General features: G+C 60.0%; 1 protein-coding gene across 1 annotated transcript in view; it reads right to left on the bottom strand.

The window, feature by feature from the left end:
* Positions 1–3,692: 3,692 nt before the first annotated feature.
* KIF25 (kinesin family member 25) overlaps positions 3,693–16,277 on the bottom strand; it is a 45,460-nt gene continuing 32,875 nt past the window's right edge. The window contains 7 exon segments of the mRNA XM_042940310.1: positions 3,693–4,044; positions 4,502–4,657; positions 4,996–5,169; positions 6,303–6,454; positions 7,426–7,602; positions 10,765–10,914; positions 13,095–13,169. Of these exon segments, the coding sequence (XP_042796244.1) occupies positions 3,890–4,044; positions 4,502–4,657; positions 4,996–5,169; positions 6,303–6,454; positions 7,426–7,602; positions 10,765–10,914; positions 13,095–13,169 (1,039 nt within the window). The 3' untranslated portion in view covers positions 3,693–3,889.

The raw sequence follows: 16,277 nt of genomic DNA, 5'->3' as shown, positions 1-16,277 counted from the left end.
ACTTTGTCTTTCAGGCAAAACTGACATTTTCCTGGAAGATGGGTCTTAACTAGCAGGGATGGCTGCTTTGTGAGAAAAGGCAGGTCGGGGCCGCTTGGGGCTGCTAAGTGGGCCGATTCAGCCGCATGCCAAGACCACGGGTGTCCACTCGGTGAGGAGGGTCGTGTGGCCCCCAGGGGTGTGCTGGGCAGGGGCACAGGGCAAGGCCCCCAGGCGTCTTCCGCACCACTGTCAGGGGGGCTGGAAGGGAAGCCCACCCAGCCTGCCCTGGAGCTGAGGGACGGGCAGGCGGCTCGGGAAAGTGGAGGCCGGAGGTCAAGTTAGCAGGTGTAGGGTCACAAAACCCCAGGGGCTTGTTCGATGCAGATCCCTGGGCCGACTGCCCAGGTTTGCCCTGACCCCCCTGCCCTGCGGGGCGGTGGGGGGATTCTGGTGCCCCCAGGAGCCGCCCTGGCCGCCACCCTGTGGGGGTGCGGGTGCAGACATGCACCGGTGGCGGTTTTGTTGGGCCTGGCTGCCCAGCGCAGGGGACTTGCCGTCGTGGGGGACCCACAGTGCACGGACGACCCGGACCCAGGAGTCCAGAGGGCGTGTCTAACCTTCCCCTTGGTTTTGTGAACTCTGTGCCCCGTGGCCCCTGGTCACCTGGCCCAAGCTCCCTGGGAGACAGAATCCAGGGTACAAGACGTCCTTTCTGCAGGAAGCCAACTCACTCCACGGCCAGCGGCCTCAGAACCGCTGTGTGGGCTTTGAGACTCGGCAGAGGGCAGAGGGGAAGAGCGGGCCGGCCAAGGACGAGGGCGTCCGTCCGGGAGACCGGGGCTCTTAGAGACGGCCCCCGGCACAGCGGCCTGGCCGCTCCGAGGACACTGGCCTGTTTCTTCCATGCGGGAGCAGGGGGGCCACGACGCCCACCAGTGTTCGGCTTTGGGCCCCAGCAGCACACAGCTACGTGGTTTTCTAAAATTGGCAAAATGGAGACTTTTTCGCCACAAGCGGTTAAGACCCGATAACTGCCCGACGAGGGCTGGTTCGCTGGCCTCTCGCCGAAGGGCCTGGACGGAGCCCGAGCCTGTGGGCACCGGTGTGTGAGGTCCAGCCAAGGGAAGCAGACTTGCAGGCGGGTAGGGTTGTCTGTGGGGTCCTCGGGTGACCGCCCCGGGCGGGGCAGCACTGGTCTTCAGGAGGCAGGGCCGGCCTGGTGGGACGCACGCGGGGACTGGAAGGGGGAACGGCCGGGCCGGGACAGCAGCCCTGATGGCCCTCTCATGCTGCCCACTGCGACCTTCGAGCTTCCAGTGAGCACGCCCCGAAGGCACCAGCACCAGGAGCCAGATGGCCGGCGGTGATGCTCCAGAAGGGGGTGCCGGCCTCGCCCCGAAGGCGGACAGAAGACGGGAGGTGCTGGGAACCTCGGATGGTCCGCGCTCTTCGCCAGCTTCTGCGACGTTCCGGCTGGACATTCTTAACTTGGGTCCCAGCGCTCGCCGCACACTTACGTCACCAGCAGGGATCTTACCCTGTTTCCCGCAGGAGCAGGACGCCCCCAGCGGTCCCCGTTGTGGCCTCGAGCCCCGGCCTCCCCGCCCCGCCCCCACCTGCTGGCTGCCCCTGGTCACCCACCCCCACGCCACTCGGTCCCTGTGGCCGCCTCGGTGCCGAGCCCACCCCGGAGACGGCTGCGCCCCACGTGGCCCCTTCCATGGCTTCACTGTAGACACAAGGGCTCAAGGCCACGCGTTCGGGCCACAGCACCAACTGAAAGTCAGTGTTGAGGGGGATGTGACTTCCTTCTGACATCACACTCGTTGAGCACCCAAAACACGGCTGGGGGTGGGGGGTGCCGAGGAAGGGAGAGAGAGCATCCTTGTGGGCAGGTTCTAAGAATGCGGGAGACCAGCCCCGGGGGGGAGCGGGGGGGCCTGTGCACGTGGACGCAGGCAGGCGCCCACCGGTGGGAACTGTGCCTGAGGAAGGGAACGGGGGGGGGGGGGGGGGACAGCACAGGGCCGGCAGTTGGCCTGTCGATGGAGGGCAAGCCTGGGAGGCAGAGTCCCCAGAGGGGAACGGGGGGCCTGAAGCAGGTGTCTGCACTGAGGACGGGCGGGCTGCCTCCCTCGGCCCTCATGTCAGACCTGTCCTGTCTGGGGACAGGACAGCAGCGCCTGGGCCCCCGTCTGGGGAGTGGGTTCTAGTCCACACACCCCTCGTTCTCGTGAGCCCCCCCCCCCGTGCCCACAGATGTCGTGATCATGTCAGGGGTCCCGGGGGAGGGGCAGGCTAGGGCAGGACTGATTCCCATCCTGCTTCTGGAGTCTTCAGGGGGGGTTGTTGGGTTGACTGTAGTGTCCCCGTGGGTGGGCTTCCAGCGTGTGGCCGTGGGGGGGGGGGGGGTTGTGAAGGCCCCAGGGCCCAATGGGGACAGTGCTCCACGAGTGTCAGGGCATGTGGTGCTGCTGAGGAAGCCATGGGCTGGCCACAAGCCCCCCCCCCCCCACGCACCCCTCCTACGCCCCTGGGCCCCCAGCTTGGGAGACACTCGGGCCCGTGGGGTGAGGAGACAGAGCCAGGCCGTGCTGTGTGCAGCCCCCAGAGCCGCACGGGGGGGCAGGGGCAGGTCGGGGAGAGGCCCTGAGCCCCGGGTCGTTCTCTGGCGCCCGCACAGTGACGCCTGCCCTGAGGCCAGGGCTCGGTTCCTGGGAGGGAACCTCAGATGAAGCGTTTTCTGACTTGGCCCAGTTCGCCGCGTCAGAGACCGGAGGTTTGGGGCGTCATCACCGCCGACACGGAACGGCGACGGCCGAGAACCTGGGGGCTCGGGCGGCCACGGCCAAGTGCCGACAGGGCCCCTGAGGGCGCGTCCGGGCCGTGCGCTCGCTCGCTCTCCTGCGGACGCACCTGCCACTGCGCGGTCGGGCCCCGGTGCCCTGACGCCCCCACAGCCGGGCCTCCACCGCGGCAGCCTCGAGAGGCCGGAGCCCCCGGGTCCCCAGGGGCGTCCGGGGGCGGCGGGCGCGGGACGCGGGGCTGCGGAGAGGCCGCGCCCGTCCGGGCGGACACACGCAGGGCGCGGGACCGTCGGTCCGCGCCCCGTCGCCGGGGACCGCGCGCTCCCTCCGCCCCCGTGACTCGGGCCGAGGCCTGAGCGCAGTCTCCTCACAGCGAGGCCGTTTGCGCTCCGGGCCCAGGCGCCACCGTGACTCCGGAGGCTGCGTCTGAGCCGCACGGGCGCGAACGCAGACCCACGCGCGGTTGGTGCGTCGGCCTGGCCGCGCCTGCGCTTCGTCTCGGCACGGTTTCCAGCCGCCGCCGTGCCGACGCGGTGACATGCGCGCTTGTGCGTCAGTCGGCCCGCGGCCCGCGGCCGCACCGCCCGGAGCCGCGTCACGCGTCACGCGTCACGCGTCACGCCCGGCTCTGGGACGACGGCCTGCGGGCGGGCCATCAGGAGGAGGAGCGAGACGGCCGCGCCCCGGGGGCTGCTGTGCGGCGTCTCGCAGGTGACGGCAGGGGCTTTGGGGGCGGAGGAATCCGTCCCGGCCACGCGGCCGCGGTCCCGGCCCCGGCGCTCCGATCCCGGGGCCTTGCCGGGTCTGCGCACCCCCCTCCGGCCGCACGCAGCGTGGCTCCCCGTGCTTGTCCCCGAGAGCGCCCCCAAGTCCCCCAACCCCGAGGGGCGCCTCGGACACGCCCGCATCCGCCTGGGAGCCTCTGCCGCCTTGAAGGGTCGGCGTGTGTGGCCGTTTCCTTGAAAACAGGCGCAAGGAAGTCCGGAACAAATGAGCTCATTTTCGGGCGCGGACGTCGTCAAGTGACAACAGGAAACTCGTTTCGGGGGGGGGGGGGGGGTTAGCCCATTGCCACGTGCAACCCGGCCTCCGCTTCTCCGTCACCTGGGTTTTCGGGGGGCGGGACTGCCCCCTCTGGCTTGGCCGCGCTGGACTTGCCTCGCCCTGGCCCCAAACCCCAGGCACCGCAGGGTCTCGGCCACGTGCTTCCGGCAGGGGGACACGCACAGGATCACCAGCAGCTTCACGTCGCCACCTTTATGACAGGACGGAGCAGCAGGTGGAAAAGACCCCGAGGAAAGACAGCGTCTCTACACGACTTGAGGCCGCATGGGGTTGGGGCACCGCCGGCAGGGACGCGGGCCTGGCCCCCAGCGGTGGCGGGGCCGAGTCCCTCCTGCTGGGGGCGCGGGCCGCGGGGTCCGGCCTTGCAGGGCGGGGCACCCTCCCCGAGCCCCCGCACCCAGGTCCCCGCAGAAGCTGCCTCGCTTTTCGGACGACGGGGAAGGCTGAGCAGCACTGAAGGAACAGCAAAGACCAGGGGGAACGGGGAGCTGAGGAAAGACCGAGAAATGCTGTGGGAAGGACGATGGTGACCCGGGGAGCCAGGAAGTCCCCCGGGGGGACATGTCCAGGGGGAGCGGGTGTGCCCGGGGCAGGGGACAGGGCGGTAGGACACCGCCCCGGGTCGCGTCCCGGGGGAGGTCCCTTACCGAGAACGTCCTGAAGAAAGTGGGTAAGCTTGCTGTTCCGGTACGGGACGTGGCCTCGACGCTCCGCCAGGGCCCCCAGGACATCCGCGAGGGCCGCCAGGCTCCGGTTGATGAACGAAGTCTCCCTCAGGGCCGATCCTGTCACTCCAGACACACCTGGGCAAGTGCAAAGACCCGGCCACACAGTTAGGATGTGCGACAAAGTCTTTAACGATGTCAAGGAACGAGCCAGGAAGAGCAAAACCGGGACGTCTCAGGGTGCGTGCGCTGCGTGGGGGGCACACCGGCCGGGGAGACCCCCCAGTGCGCCTCACCAGGAACAGGTGGGCAAGAGCCCCGGAGAACAGTACGGCTTGGGGGTTCTCACGTCTGGGGGCGGTGGTGAGACCGCGCCCACGGCGGGACGGGAGAGAAGACAGTAGAAGGGAACAGTGCCCGGCACCCACGGCCCGCGCGGCCCGCTGGCCCCCAAGAGGTGCCTGCCTTGCGCTCACCGACACACTCGCTGCCGGCCAGGTCCACGAGCTGAAGCTTGGCGTGCACCTGCTCCGCGGGTCGCTGGGCCCCCAGGGCCCCAGGCCAGGCTCTGCCCCCCGACACGCTCCTCCTGCTCCCCTCCGGCCACGGCCCGTTGGCCTGCTGCTCAGCTGCACGGGGGTGACGCGCACCTAGGAGGGGGGTCCACGAGGCCTCCTTCAGTGGCACTGTGGAGCGGGACTTCTGCCCGGAGCGCCACCCTCCGGAGAGGAACTCACTCCCCCTGCAGGTGGGCAGGGCTGCGGCGGGAGGGGCTTCCAGAGGGAGGCCACCGCTGCGGAAGCTGGGGCTCGCGCCCACCTCGTCCCACGAACAGAGTGACATTCTTGGAAATGTTCGGTCACGACAGTTGATTAAAACCCAGTCCGAAAAGCCTGTGAGCCCCACCGTTTGTCTCCGAATCCTCCTGAGAAATCCCGACAGACCCATGCCTCCCTCTGGGGTGTGTGTCCGTCTCATCGCGTGCTATTCCCAAGATGGCTTCTTCAAGACAGTTTTTAAAAACCTAAGTAGTGTATGCTCACCGTGGAAAACATTAAAAATACACAGAATGGGACAAAACGAACATAAAAGCCACCCTGGTCTCTGCTGCATTTCCATGTGTGGAGACCGACCGTGGGCTCCCGGACAGATGTCCCCTCCCTGCAGGCGAGCCCCTCCTGGGACCAGTCAGGCCGAGCTCTGGGGCGCAGGGCGGGAGCCGGCGGGAGCGGGCTGCCCACACCGGCCTGCAGGCAGAGTGAGCGTTGACCCGCTGGCACCCGGCGTCTGTGTCACCGCCGTGTGAAGTTGGGCCCTGCCCCAGCCTTCCTCCGCGGGTGAGCTCTGGCTCCGTGAGCTGGCAGAAGTCGGGCTCCTCGGGCTCCGTCCTTCCCAGCCTCGGGGCCTGATGGCCGGGCAGCGCCCCGGTGCTGGAGAGTCGGGTGGGCGGCCCGTGTACGCGGCCCTGGTCCTCGTCCTCACCGAGACAGACCCTGGCAACTCGGGTTTGCGACCTTCTAAGCCCACATCGCATCTGCAATCTCACAGGTGACGTGTGCACCGTGTGCCCAGATGCAAACGCGCCCGCTCCTGGTTAACGAAGAACCCCCCCCCCCACCCCCCATCCCCTTTCCCCCCAGCCTGGTTCCAGAGCCTGCAGATGTGTTCGCCACTCCCAGCCGGGGCCCGTGCGATGATGCCTCAGAGCCTGCAGGTGCGCGGGCTCCTTTCCTTTTACGTGGATTTCATTCCCTGCCCTGACCAGGCGCGCGGGGCCACTTACCGGGGCTGCCACGGGCGGGGGCTGTGGTCAGAGTCGCCGTTATTATCAGGTGGGATCTGGAAGAATTGGCGTGCACTGAGGTGGCCAGCTCCGCCCTGAGCTGCAGGCTCCCAGCAGCGAGCGCCATGAACTCCGCGGCACTGTGGACGGGCCTGGCAGAGCAGGTGGGGGGGGGGGGGGGGGGGGTGATGGGGAGCTGGCCCCCGGCAACGCGAGGGACGCCCTCCACCCTCGGCCCACGTAAACCAAGTGTGCCCACTGTGAGAGCGGTCTGGAGCACAGCTTAGACAAAATAAGGCGTAGCAAATCAGATGTTCTCCTTTTCTGACGCCCGGCTTACTTATTGTGAATTGCTTTACTCTGAAATATTCAACCGTCTGGGGGGGCCAAGTGGAGGTTCTCAACCTTTTGAACATCAAGCATTCCTTTATTTATTACGCCCCCACGGACTCCAGGAAGAGTCTGTTTCCCTGTTCTAGTTAGTGACTAACACCTAAGCAGAGGTTCCCATCAGCAGGAGCGATTTTGTTCAGCCTATCAGACAAAAGCTGAAAGTTCTGCTTACTTTGTGCAAATTTGTGGCCAAAGGCATCATTTCCTGTAGGTTTTTTCAGACACTGGAAACAGCTGCAGACCCTTCACTTACTAACTCTGGGACGCCAGTCTCGCCACCCTAGCCCTCATCACCAAGGGGACCCAGCCTCCCCCCACCCCCCAGACGTGGATTCAGGAGCATATTTAGGAGCTTTAGGAGCATATTTAATCAACACAAGGGGACGTCCTTTCTTACAAGGTGGTTAATTATTGGTGCCTGCCAGTGGAATGAGGGCGTCTGTACGTGACCGAGGGATGGCGGGCAAGACCATTTCTCCGGGCTCGTTCCCTCTTCGGGAATAGAACATGTTCTATCAAATTTTCATCAAGATATTTTAAAAGGTTAACGGACTTGTCTGTTTTAATTGTCATTTAAAAAAGATAATTTCTAAGGCGAACTGAAAAATGTGGAACACATCCTAAGCACAAAAGTGCCGTGTGGTCCCCGGGAGGAAGGGCCCATCAGGGAGGCGTGGCCAGCTCTGCTTGGGGTCCCGTGAGTGGCTGAAGGGCCACGCGGAATACTCACTCTCAGGTCAGCAGACAGACCTCCGGCTTTGCCTCCTGGGCAGTCAGTGCCTCACGCTTGGGCCCAGACGCTGCTGTGCGACCGTCTTTGGCCAGAAGGTCAAAAATGTCATTATTATAAACTTCCACTATCGACACGTCAACCTTCAGGCTCCTTGACGGGTTTTCTGAGATAAGCCTGGGGATGGGGGGACACAAGGGACTTGGGTAACCCCTTGGAGAAAGCTGTGGAAGAATGGCTTTCAGAAGGAGGTGACAACACTTGGCATTAGGGCAGCATCTTACTAACAGCACAAGCACGCAAGAAGACTGGAATGTTCTCTTTACATTGTAGGGTAAGTAACGGCCTTGGGAACAGCGATTTTATCTGAGTTGTATCTAAATCAACGATTCTGGCCCTCGGTACCCTTAGGATCCCAAGCCCACGAGGAGAAGAGGTACAGAGAACTCGTGGCCTCGACTCGGAAAGCCCCCCTGCTCCCGAGTTTCATCCCCGCACAGGAGCCCAGAGGATTTCCAGCACTGTTCCGGAACTGGGGCTTGCCTCGTCCACACGCCTGGAGACAGACCCACAACCCCACCCAGGGGGAGAGTGGCCACCCGCACAGCCCCTCATCACTGAGGCCTCCCCGTGTCTTGTGGGGGTCACGGCTTCCCTGACACGCACACAGTTAAGGCCCATTTCACTCTGGCTAGGATGCCTTCCTGTCCGTAAGGGAGTCCTGGCCCCGGGCTGGAACCCATGTGGGCGGCCTGGCACTTCGGGAAAACACAGTCTGGGTGTGTCTAATCCAGGCGCTGCCGGCTCGGGGGTTTCCTTAGGAGCCACGAGGGAGCCAAGAATAAAATGGGCAATTATTGTCTCCTGGTGACACGGTCACGAAAATGAAAAAAGGTAAAATGAGAGAAAAATAAATTAAATCCTCCCAGGAAGAGAATTCCTGGCACAGACCTCGGATTGGGATTACTCTCGGTGCTGGGGTCTCCCCGGGGGACTCGAGCAGAGTGACCCTCCAGCCGGAGACACCGCTGGGTGGGGGCCGCACGTCCCCTCCTCGCGCCAGAAAATCACAAATGTGACCTCGGCGTGGTTCCCTGCCCCGGGTGACGGGCCGTGTCTCTGGCTGTCACAAAACCCGGATTAGAAGTCTCTCATCCACACAATACAGGGAGAGCTCCTGTGAAGATCTTCTTCCGGGAAATTAGGTCCTCGATTGATTCGTTTGTCCCTCAGCTCCCTGGCTTCTGCCAACAGTGCTGAAAGGCGGTTCGGTCTTTGCCTCGAAGAAGCCGGTGTGTGGCCGGCAAGCACACGTGTTCCAGTTACAGCACAGTGTGATGCGTCTTACACACAGGTGTGCGAGGCCCCGCGAGGTTCCAAAGGGGGGCACTGAGGCAGGGCGGGCGTCCCCTCCCCTCCCCTCCCCCCTCTGCACGTGCTGCTGGATCGTCACCGCCCGGCTGCTTTCACTCTGGACTTTCTGAGGGTGGAAAGTCACCACGCTCACCCTGTGAATCCCTCGTGCCCTTGGCCCGGCGGCCAGAAAACCCTCCCGACGTCTGCCGATCGGCTGAGATCACCCGGGAAGGACGCAGTGGGAGCCCCAGGCTCAGGAGGGCCCAAGAGGGTCCCCGGGTGGCCGTCATCATGTTCACAATGGCAGGGCCACCCTTGGTAACCTCGGCCGTCCGAGACCAAGATTCTTTAGGGTGAAAGGTTCACGAAAACATCCTCCAAGATCAACGCCCGGGGTCCGAAGGCTCCAGTGAGGGGCACAGAGGCTGGACCGGCCGCTGCCCCGGGGCCCCTTCCCCGGGGCATCCGCCGCGGGTCCTCTCCCTGACTCCCGGGTCCCTGCCGTGTCCCTCCTTCCACGTGACAGCTGGGAGAGCCACGGGCCACTGCCCGGGGAGGCTTCCCTGGGGGAGAAGCCGTCGGCTCTCGGGCCAGCCCCGGCTTGGCTCTGCTGAGGACGCCCATGACACCCGCTGGGGTTCTAGCCCCTTGAAATTCAGTGTCCCCACATGGAGGTCTCTGTGACCTACGGTGGGCAGGCTGAGCCGCTGTCCACAAGCCCCCCACCCACCCTGGGGACTGATGTGCTCCTCCCCGGGGCGGGGGGGAGGAGCCAGGGCTGGCCACGGGCCCTCCTCCCCCATCTCTGACAACGCACACCCTCAGGAGGGGCAGGCCCCCTCACTGGCCTCGCGGCCACTGAGGTTTCTACAATGGTTGTTACACAGCACAACCTCACCTGTGCTGACAGCTGGTCAGTAAACTTAATAAATGAACGTGTCTGTGTGCACAAATGTTTAAAGAATATCGGTTTGAAGAGGCACCAAAATATTAGGCTCTGTGGGAGTTCTTATGTCTTTGGCTCTGATTTTAAGACACAGAAGGGCCGGGCAAGGAGACACAGGGACAAAAACCGAATCTCAGGGCAAGGAGCCGCGTCTTCATGGGAACACAGTGCACACGGCTGCAGTCAGCGGTGTGCAAACGTGAGAAGGTGTGTCTTTTTTTTAAATTCTTTTTTGTGTTTATCCATTTTTGAGAGGGAGACAGAGAGAAACAGAGTGTGAACAGGGGAGGGGCAGAGACAGAGGGAGACAGAATCCGAAGCGGGCTCCAGGCTCCGAGCTGCCGGCACAGAGCCCGGCTCGGGGCTCGAACTCACAGACCACGAGATCCTGACCTGAAGTCGGATGCTTACTGAACGAGCCACCTAGACACCCCAAGAAAGTGTGTCTTGCAGGGCGGCTCCCTGAAGGCAGGGAGGGCTGGTGTCTGGGCCAAGGGGGTGGAGTGTGGGACCACAGCTCTGTTCCAGAATTCCTTGGTAACTTGGGTTGCGGAGGACGGCCTTCTGCTATCTGTTTCCAAGAGTAATTGTGTTGGTAAAACCATAATATGCAGCGGGTCCCTTGTGGGGATGTGTTCACGGGACAGGAGCGTCCCCAACGTGCCCAGCTCCCTGTAACTCCAAAGAAGTAAACCAGATGTGTCTGCTCTTTCCAGGGCCAGGAGGCGGGGAAAGGACAACGGAGGTTTCCCTCGGTCCCCTTCCCATTCTAGAACAGAAAAAACTCCGTGCGCGGCCCTCTCCCGGCCAGGGAAGCTGTCTCGCTAGGGATCTCCTTCCAGCGGTTTTGTCTTAACGAAGCGTTTCGACATAAATGTGCCTTAAGAATTTCTAGCGTCTGTGGTACCAAGGCGTGGAGTGTTTGAACACTGCGTGGTTTGTCGTGGGTCCTGGGAGGAGCGCCGGGTGTGGTCTCCGCACCCTCCCGTCCCCCCACCCCCGCTGCTCTGGTCCCCTGCTCGCTGCCCCCCAGGTACCTGAAGAGCTCTCCGGCAGCCCTGGGCAGGACTCCCAGGTCACTGTGCGGTTCCCACGGCGGGACGGGCTCCCCCGTGGACTGTGGACCCAGCATGGTGTAACTCTTGCCACATCCTGTCTGTCCGTAAGCCATGATGCAAACGTTGTACCTAAAACCCAACACGGATTTGAGTGCCGGAAAGTGCACGGCGCGTCTCCTGCCCTGACTGGATTCTAAGAAAAGCGTTTACTTGGATGGACAATGCCACACATTTTGCTCTGTAGTCCGTTTCTCCCGCCCTTACGAGTCAGGCTTTCCTAGAACTGCAGCTCTTCTGTGCGCAATCCCTGCAGCCATGTGGTTCACAGCACGGGATTCAACCACAGTCACGTCCACACACACAGCACGTATCTCATCGGCACCTGCTTCTCCTCCGTGACTCCGTGTTTCCTCCAGGCGCCCGCTGCTGGCGCCCTGCGCTCAAGGTGCACGCGGGGATTCCGGCCGGAGCGAGACCCCTCGTCGTCCCCGTCCACCTTCCGTGCAGCCCGGTCAGCTGGGGCTTCTGATGCACGTGGACTGACGCAGAGGTCTGCACGCTGTCCTGGGCCGTCCTACGATACCTCCCCATCACGCACATGACCCGGGGCATTGCTGACAGCATCGTGCTTAACGATCGTTGCATATTCTTGTGCTTTGTTAGTTCAAGGGGTTGGGTGTTTCCACACCCACGGTCAGCCGTTGTGTGCCACAGCGTTTCTGACAGGCGAGCGGCCCCCCACACCCCACAGACGGGTCACATCCCCGGGGACACGGACGGTGGCTGGCCCTCTACATTTCCTTCCAGCTGTTTCTTCAGCCCGAAACAACGGAAAGATGGGAACATGGAAACAGTATTTGAAATAGATGTAAATTTATAGGATATGATATAAATAGATAAATGATGTGGACTTATAGGCGGGGCTGTGCGGGTACAGGTGTCCCAGACCTCCAGGGGCGGAAGGCTAAGCCCTGACCCCCGTCACGTCACGGGGGAGGTGAGACCGTGCACCTCAGAGGTGGCTCAGGGCCCATCTCAGAGACGCTGATTTAACTGATCGACCTTTAATCGATGACAGCCTGAAGTATCCCCAGCAAGCCAAACTCACAGAGGCTGTTGCTTCGATCACAGCACCTTGCAGAGTGTTCTGACTGGCTGCTGCCTTTAGCAGGGACCCAGGGGGCCTACCACCCGGCGTTTTTGGTAACAAAAGCCTCCCCGCACCTGCCCCTGCCCCGAGGACAGGCGTGTGCACACCTTGGACCACAGCAGATAAGCGAGCCCTGACGGGGACCTCGCGAACCCTTTAGGGACGTGGAGAGGAAGGAAGCCTCTTGAAGAAAGCCTCTCAGGACTTAACAAGGCCATCTGTTTCGCATTTAAAGTGGAAAGGCAGCTCTGGGGACGATCGTGCAACCACCACGCCTTTTCTATTTCTGGAACCTGCTTACTAAAGAGAGGCCTGCTTAAAAGAAAACAGAGCTCTCCCGTGGCTCCCAGTGGAAGAACTTTTGGGGGAGGATATAAAACCCCCACATTCAGCTCTTCCGGGAGAAGAGCTGTAGCAGAAGCTGTCATAGTGCAGGGTGGGCCCCGCGGGCGTGTGCCACGAGAGCCACGTGGCTTTCCCGTGAGGACCTGGCCCCCTCTCGGGCCCCCGCCGTGCGTTTGGATGCTAGAACGCCGCGGGCGGAGACAGCCCTGTCGTTACAGCTTCCGTGCTGCCGACGTTGGCCGTGTGGCAGCCTCTGCCGGGCAAACACAAACACGCCTTCTTCAGGACACTGCACGCAGCCTCCGCCTCCAAACTGGGGTTCCTCCAGGCACCCTGAGGTAGGAAGTCCTGGCGTTCTGTGTCAGCTACACAAACCTGGCTCCACTCGTTGCTAAAGACACAGCAACTCCGAAGGTGGGACCCGGGGCCAGAGGCTCCTTCTCGAAGGGCTGGTGAGTTCCTCAATCTAGAGTTAACGTGCTTCACAGACCTCCTGAAAATTCTAAAATGCACAAAGAATCCCAGAGAGAACCGGAGCAGGTGCTCACGGCCGTCAGCCCGCACACACGTGACTAGAACATCTTTAGGACCCGAGGCAGGTGTGCTCACGGACGCCCTCCCTCCAGTCCCGCTTGGTCCTTCTCCTGGCACACCCAGCCCCCCCCACCCCCCATGGCCACTAATCAGCAATGGGGCTACGGGTTGCTCTGCGTTGTATGAAATGCTCGGGCTCTAACGTGATACACTCATCCTGTAGCAGGAATGACATCTGCCTCTAACTGTGATCACTGACCTTGGAGATGTTTTAACTCACCCGTCCAAGAGTGACGTAAGCAGGGGGCGCACATCCCCAAATACCGCTTGCTGGGATTCCGCGGGGCCATAAACTCTGAGAGGCACAGGGAAGATGATGCACAGTTGGAAGAAAAAGAGATTTACCTCAGTAACCAAGCAGGAAAACCTGCCGAGAACGCTATCTTCATCCACTTCCCATAGGAGCCCCAACATCGTCAAGATCCCTTTTTTCCTTCAACAAGAAAAGGTTAATTCCATGGCCTTTCAAGCTAACAGAGGTTAAGGAAGATGGAAGAATTGTCTCCTCTGTTATAAAAACACAATAAGCAAAATTATGAATGCTTGCAAAGCAGAAAGAAAAAGCAAGTGAAAGAAAGAAAGAAAGAAAGAAAGAAAGAAAGAAAGAAAGAAAGAAAGGATACCATGTAATTATCCCGGAACGAAATTAGCTCCACTTAAGTGGGTCCAACAATAATAGTGTAAAAATCATAGTCCAGGCAACATTTGATACACAGTATTTGATTTTTATGCTGGAGCTCTTAACAAACAGTATTGTTTTCCTAGGCCCCGGGTTAGCTGGGCACCAGGACGGGGTGTCTGCTGTGTGAGGGAATCAGTGTGGCTCTGTGTTTAGAAGCTCCCACAAATACAGCCAAGCAGGAAGGACTTCCAAAAAATGCAGTTCACTGCACAATTTGAAACAAGACCGGAATGCAGCCGCAGAGCGGGCTTTGTGCCAGACTACCGAGCGCGCAAAGCACGCGGGGGGCAGATGTACCGAATCGAGTGCCCCCTGCATCCAAGCTTAGCCTCCTGAAATACAGGTTCGTATTCGGCTGGAACCAAACTTTTCTCTTCTTTCATTTTTAAAATGTTTCATAATGTCCAATTGATCCCTGTTATCTCTAGAAGCAGGATTAATTTTATTTTACTTTTTAATGTTTATTTATTTTTGAGGGAGAGAAAGAGCATGGACAGGGGAGGGGCGGAGAGAGAGGGAGACACGGAATCCGAAACAGGCTCCAGGCTCCGAGCCGCCAGCACAGAGCCCGACACGGGGCTCGAACCCATGAACCATGAGATCATGATCCAAGTGGAAGTCGGGACTCAAAACTGACTGAGCCACTCAGGTGCCCGGATTTTTGAGAGAGAGAGAGAGACAGAGAGAGAGAGAGTCGGGGAGGAGTAGAGAGTGAGGGAGACACAGAATCTGAAGCAGGCTCCAGGCTCCGAGATGTCAGCACAGAGCCCGACGCGGGGCTCGAACCCACCGACCGCGAGATCGTGACCTGAGCTGAAGTTGGCGCTTAAGTGACTGAACCACCCAGGCGCCCCAAAGCGGGATTAATTTTAAACTTCAGAGGAATCCCTTATAAAATGTGGGTCATCGTGCATGATCAGGGGGTCATTTAGAGCAAGGGGTGCGATGCTGAGCTCTTGAATCTCTGTTTTAACTTGTCCCCCAACTCCCCAGGGCCCGTCTACTTTGCACAAACCCGCCTTCCGCCCGCAGCCGGTTGAAGCTGGCCTCGTGTCCGTCTGCTTTGTCTGCAAATGTTTCAATGTGTGTCTGAAAAGGACGTGACTGTTCCAAAAACATCACAATGTCACCGTCACCACATTTTGGAAAATTAGCAGTAATTCCTTAGTGTCACCCCCAAAGCCGTCCAGCGTTCTCTGACGTTTCTCCAGCTTGCCGGCGGGCTTATTTTTCCTGTCGGCTTTTAAAAATCACGATTCAAACAAGCCATTCCCATGGCCACTGGCCAAACGTCTTCTAAATCTCTCATCTATAGTAGGGGTCAGCAAACTTTTCCTAAATAGTAACTAGTTGAGGCTTTGTGAACGTCTTACTTAAACACTCAGGTCTTTGCCACCAACGTGAAGCCAAGGCCAAGGGTCCTGTGCCACCTGCACTTGGTAACACTGTATCGAGTCATTACTCAGGAGCCCAGGTGGACACAGGGAAGCGATGACATAAGACCCGGGCGGGACACTGACTCCACCGGACGTGACGTGTGGTCGTGCACCGGCCACTCCAGAGTCAAAGGACACGACTTTGCGCAGGGGCAGTGAGAGAGGTGGCGGGCCTCGTGGATCCGTGCAAACATCAGTCACACTCGTGCACACGAACAGCTGAGTCAGAAGATACCGTGGGAGGAAGTTCCCATCGATGGCAGGAGGAAAGCGAACTGAAAACCCAGCCATAACGCTCATGAGAAATGTCCACATCCTTTACGGAGAAAACTATAAAACTCTCCTGAAAGACATAACCCAACTCAAGCAAATAAAAAGACAGACCACGTACTTGGACAGCAAGACTCAACTCTGTGAGGAAGTCAGTCTTTTCCAAAGTTAGTTTATAAACTTGCCTTACTCCCCCCCAAAACACCCCCAAATACCACAGATGCCATCACGTTTTCCTCTGGAGCCAGGTAATGTGATTATACAATTGCGTTGGCAAAACAAGAGGTCAGAACAGAAAGGAAAACCCCGGAGAGAGAAGGAGCGGGGGTGGGGCTGTCCCTGGGGACCCTCCGTGTGCTGTGAAGCCTGCACCCGAGGCTGTGGCCGTGCACCTGAGCCGGGGGAGGGGGCGTCCAGGGCACCCGAGACAAGTCTAGAACTGGACCCGCGTGTGGCAGCTGTGTGATAAAGGAAGCATCTCAGATCAGCGGCGAAAAGATGTGTTTCCCTAAGTGGTGTCACTAACTGGGGAGGCACGTGGAAAAACATAAAATGGGATCCATCCCAAGACAATATTCTAGGATGTTCCAGACGGGTCGTAAGTTTAATGTGAGAAGTCAAACCACACAAATATCAGAACACGTGGGTTTATTCTTCTCTAACCTGGTGGCCTTTGTCACTATAATTAAGTTAACAGGGGGACAGCTTTGGCACAGGTAAGAGCTTTCAGAAGCAAAAACAAGGCAAAATAACAAACTTGGAAAAACGGTTGCAACTTAAATCACAGACAAGAGATCAGTATCCCTAACATACAAAGTGCTCCGGAAAACAAAGAAAAAGGCCAATGCTGATTGTGTTGTAACATCTCCTTCCGTTTCTTACGTGTTCCTTACGCAGGAACATGTTCCCTGTATTTCTTCTTATATCAGAAGTCCTCTCTGTATCTTGTAGAAACACATCTAGAGACGCAAGCTCACTGGAGAAAAAGCTGCAGGAGGCTGTTAGCTGCTCGACA

This window comes from Panthera leo, chromosome B2 (genome assembly GCF_018350215.1).
Source record: "Panthera leo isolate Ple1 chromosome B2, P.leo_Ple1_pat1.1, whole genome shotgun sequence".
Taxonomy (NCBI): Eukaryota; Metazoa; Chordata; class Mammalia; order Carnivora; family Felidae; genus Panthera; species Panthera leo.
Note: the sequence above shows the minus strand (reverse complement) of the source record. Positions and strands in the feature narration are given on the sequence as shown.